Genomic DNA, 5,000 nt, shown 5'->3' on the forward strand with positions numbered 1-5,000 from the left:
AATAATAAAGATAATATTTATAATAATAATAGTAATAAAGATGATATTAACAATAATGATAATAACAAATATTGTGATGATAATAATAAGGATAGGTAATGATGATAGCAGTAACAGTAATCACCATCATGTCAGTCATCATCATTACAATAATCGTAATAACAACAATGATAATAATTATTGATATTGATAATAAAGATAATGATAAAATGAATATTAGTAAACATAATGACGATGATGTTGATGATAATACTAGCTATCATTATTATTGTTATTGTAACTATAATTATGATCAAATTCATTAATAACAATAAGGGAAAAATAATAAAGATAATTACATTGATAATAATTATGATGATAACAAAAATAATAATGATGATGATACCACTAACACCAATGATTATAATAATAATAATGATAATGATAATAATAATAGATGATAATGGAAATGAAAATAACCATAACGGTAATATAAAGAATATTAACAATGATAATCATGATCATGATGATAATAATGATAATGATCATAAAAAATAATATGTATATATATATATATATAGCAATTGTAATAACAACCATAATAGCAGTAATGATAATAATGATAATGAATATAGTTTAATAATCATAATAATAAACATAATATTAATGATAACAGCAGTAAAACAAAAACATTAGGTAGAACAATAACAATAATTTAAGGGAAAACAAGCGTAAGCAACCTGAGAAAAAATCCAATTAATGTCCCATATTGTAGCAGTTATTTAGCTCCACTGGCTGTTGTAATTTTTTCCCTCAATTACTATGTCCCCTCTAGATTAACGGGTTCGCAAACCTTTCCCTGCACACCTGAACGACTTCTTCCCCCTTCGAAAACTGCTTTTGAAGAGATTGTCCACTCCCGTTTGGCACCATGGCGTCGATTCGGTTCTATTCTCACCCCCACTCGGTGCTATTAAAGGGCCTTCTGATACAGTTCTAGAATCTTAACCCCTATGATTGATGTCTCAAGGAGCCATATATCCCCGAGTATATTTCAATCTCTTCAGAGGGATTATGAAATAAATAAATGAAGAGATAAGATGAATGAAGTAATGAAAATAACACAACTTGCCTTGCGTTGGTTTCTCCCTGGGTTTTACCCTAAGCCATAAGTCTTGTGACTCCCTGTATTGCATGTCGCCCGCCCTGATATTGGAGAGCTGTGCCGAAACAATAATACTCACGCGTTGTTGTTTCCTCTGACAGACAATACACATCTATTTGTTTTTATGTCTGAATATTCGTGGTTGTTGTTAGCCCTTACAGCAGTATTATTCATATCAAATTGATAGGTAAGGTCAACACTATTGCGAACCATTAAAAATACTGATACCGAAAACGAGTCCAAAGTCCGTCTCTCTCTTCTCTCTCTCTCTCTCTCTCTCTCCCTCTCCTTCTTCCTTTCCGAGTCTCAACGCAACTCCCCGTTTTCGTAGGTGGTCTGGAGTGACCTGTTCAACCTGTTCATCCGAGCCTCAAGCATCACCCCGTGCAAAGTCGCCCTCGGCGTGACTGTGTCTCACCCAGCGTGCATCGGTGAGTTCGACAAGGTGAGGGTGTTCGCGCGCGTGCGGGCCAACGTCACCTCCGCGGACCCCCCAACCGTCGACAGGTGAGTGTGTTGCTTTCGCTTACTCTCTTCCTTTTAATGCTATTACTTACGACGAAATCACATTACTTATAGTGTTATCGTCCTTTTATGTTTAAGAGAAACAGGCCACTTGCAAGTTAGAAAACGTTTTGTGGTGTATTTATAACTAATTCCCCGACAGTGGAATCAGACCTGTTTACTCTTAAAGACCCACAAAACCATATGCATTAATCCCTACTCACCCGCTTCACCCTATTATTTCGGGCCCTCCTTCCACGAGCTCCTCTCCATGGCCTTCCATTCCTCCTGCAGATACCTGCTGGAGCGCCGAGTAATTCCTTTCAAGTCCTCGGTGGTGTTTCCCTGCTCCGTGTTCGAACTCGAAGCCACCGACTTCTGCTTCGTGTATGTCAACACCGCCAAAAACAAGGCCGTTTCCGAAGTCCAGAGGAAGTGCATCCCGACATACAGACCGAACGGTAGGTCGGAAATAGAAACACGCTTCCCGGCTTCCTGTTTCTTCCTTTAACTCTTGCGAAACGAAGGATGCCTGTGAGTCTCGTTTTGTTGTAGTGATGCGGATGTCGCGTTGGGGCTCCTGCAGGGATCATTATTACCATTTTTATTGTTGTTTATCGTCTTCGACTTGGTATTGTATTTATACTGTATTGTCGATGAAGATAATCAGTGATGAATGATAATATTACCACCGCCAAAGAAGTTATGTTTTTGGTAGCGTCGGCTAGTCTGTTTGTTCGTTGGTTAGCAGGATAACTAAAAAAGTTATGAACAGATTTTTTATGAAATTATTACCAGAGGTCTGCTTTCGTCTAACTTAAATGCCACTAAATTTTGGAGATGATCCGGATCATGATGCGGATCCAGAACTCTTTTAATTCTTTAACAATTCAAGATAGGGATAACTAATTCTTTTTGCCATTTAGTTTATTATCATTGTCATTATTATTATTATTATTGTTATTGTTATTATCATTATTATTGTTATTATCATCATATTGCTTTGGCGGCGTTATGCGCTCTCTGAATGCATCTAATTATTATTATTCATTGCTCTCACTGCCAATCTTCTTATCATTATAGTAATGAAAAAATGAAGATAGTAATGATAATGAAAATGATAATAATAATAATGAAAATAATAATAATAATGAAAATGATAATAATGATAATTATCATAATAGTGATAATGATAGTAATTATGGTCTTAATAATGGTATTATTATTGTTAATAACATTTTAATATTATCATTATTATTATTATCGCCATCTTAGCATCATTGGCACCATCACGACGACCCCCATCATCACCATCGCCTTCACATCAAACCTTCACATCAAAATCACCCTCGTCACCTGGCCCCAATCAGCACCCTCGTCACCTGGCCCCAATCAGCACCCTCGTCACCTGGCCCCAATCAGCACCCTCGTCACCTGGCCCCAATCAGCACCCTCGTCACCTGGCCCCAATCAGCACCCTGGTCACCTGGCCCCAATCAGCACCCTGGTCACCTGGCCCCAATCAGCACCCTGGTCACCTGGCCCCAATCAGCACCCTCGTCACCTGGCCCCAATCAGCACCCTCGTCACCTGGCCCCAATCAGCTCTCGGCTCCTCCCGTGGCTCTCGGCTCCCCCCGTGGCTCACGGCTCCCCACCTGACTCTCCCCCCCCCCGTGGCTCTCGGCTTCCCCCGTGGCTCACGGCTCCCTCCGTGACTTGCCCCCCCCCCCCCCCGTGGCTCTCGGCTCCCCACGTGACCCTCGCCCCCCCCCCCCTGGCTCTCGGCTCCCCCCGTGGCTCGCCCCGCCCCCCGTGGCTCTCGGCTCACTCCGTGACTCGCCCCCCCCCCCCCGTGGCTCTCGGCTCCCCACGTGCCCCCCCCCCCCGTGGCTCACGGCTCCCTCCGTGACTCGCCCCCCCCCCCCGTGGCTCACGGCTTCCCACGTGACCCTCGCCCCGCCCCCGTGGCTCTCGGCTCCCTCCGTAACTCCCCCCCCCCCCCCGTGGCTCACGGCTCCCTCCGTGACTCACCCCGCCCCCCGTGGCTCTCGGCTCACTCCGTGACTCGCCCCCCCCCGTGGCTCTCGGCTCCCCACGTGCCCCCCCCCCGTGGCTCACGGCTCCCTCCGTGACTCGCCCCCCCCCCCCGTGGCTCACGGCTTCCCACGTGACCCTCGCCCCGCCCCCGTGGCTCTCGGCTCCCTCCGTAACTCCCCCCCCCCCCGTGACTCTCGGCTCCCCCGTTACTCTCGCCCCTCCCCCCACCGTGGCTATCGGCTCCCTCCGTGACTCGCCCCCCCGCCCCCGTGGCTCACGGCTCCCCCCGTGACTCTCGCCCCCCCTCCCCCCCCGTGGCTCTCGGCTCCCCCCGTGACTCTCGCTCCCCCCCCCGTGGCTCTCGGCTCCCTCCGTGGCTCTCGGCTCCCCCGTGGCTCTCGCCCCCCCCGTGACTCTCGCCCCCCCCCGTGACTCGGCTCCCCCCGTGGCTCTCGGCTCCCCACGTGGCTCTCGCCCCCCCCCCGTGACTCTCGGCTCCCCCCGTGGCTCTCGCCCCCCCCCCGTGACTCTCGGCTCCCCCCGTGACTCTCAGCTCCCTCCGTGGCTCTCGGCTCCCCCCGTGGCTCACGGCTCCCCACGTGACTCTCAGCTCCCTCCGTGGCTCTCGGCCCCCCGTGACTCTCGGCTCCCCCCGTGGCTCACGGCTCCCCCCGTGGCTCTCAGCTCCCCTCGCGGCTCACGGCTCCCCCCGTGGTTCTCGGCTCCCTCGCCCTCTCTCTCTCTCTCCCCCGTGGCTACCGGCTCAGGGCAGCGAGGCTTCCCGACGCCGTCCCAGAGCCCTAGACGTGGGTTTGTGTCCTCGGCGTCGCCCTATTATCCATTTACTGTGAAGCAGCGGCTGGGGTTGCCACCGGCTAGGAGATGCTCTGCAACTGTTCGAACTAAAGACTGAGAAATGCTTGAGTAATCCCTTCGACCTTTGTTTGGTCGGCCTGTTTTGTACAGTTTCATTTGGAATAAGCTTAGCAAGAAATAAGTGTATTAAATGCGTGGGACTGTGCTCACAGAAGGCTTTTCTATATACATAGAAGTTATATATGAAAGTCAAGAGTTAAACTTATACCATTACAGGAGAAGACAAAAATTAAGTTAGTCATAATATTATCCAACATTTTTTTTTCACTTCGCTCTTGAGCTTCCCTCAAAAAAAGGAACTGTCACCCATATCAAAAATAGTTTTTGTTTACTTTTCCCTCGATCTGCCGACAACCACTGGGTCGGGCGGGCGCTGGAGGGCATCTTGCCGGTGAGTCAGCCAGTCCCTCCTCTCCCTGTGCTTCATTACATATGCA

At 48.2% G+C, this 5,000-nt stretch overlaps 1 protein-coding gene across 1 annotated transcript in view; it reads left to right on the top strand.

The window, feature by feature from the left end:
• The window catches only part of gogo (golden goal), a gene marked incomplete at its 5' end in the record, with an annotated part of 51,918 nt that overhangs the window by 14,656 nt on the left and 32,262 nt on the right, over positions 1-5,000 (top strand). Inside the window, 2 exon segments of the mRNA XM_070127855.1 lie at positions 1,476-1,651; positions 1,943-2,109. Coding sequence (XP_069983956.1) covers positions 1,476-1,651; positions 1,943-2,109 — 343 coding nt within the window.

This window comes from Penaeus vannamei, chromosome 2 (assembly GCF_042767895.1).
Source record: "Penaeus vannamei isolate JL-2024 chromosome 2, ASM4276789v1, whole genome shotgun sequence".
NCBI classification, from domain to species: domain Eukaryota; kingdom Metazoa; phylum Arthropoda; class Malacostraca; order Decapoda; family Penaeidae; genus Penaeus; species Penaeus vannamei.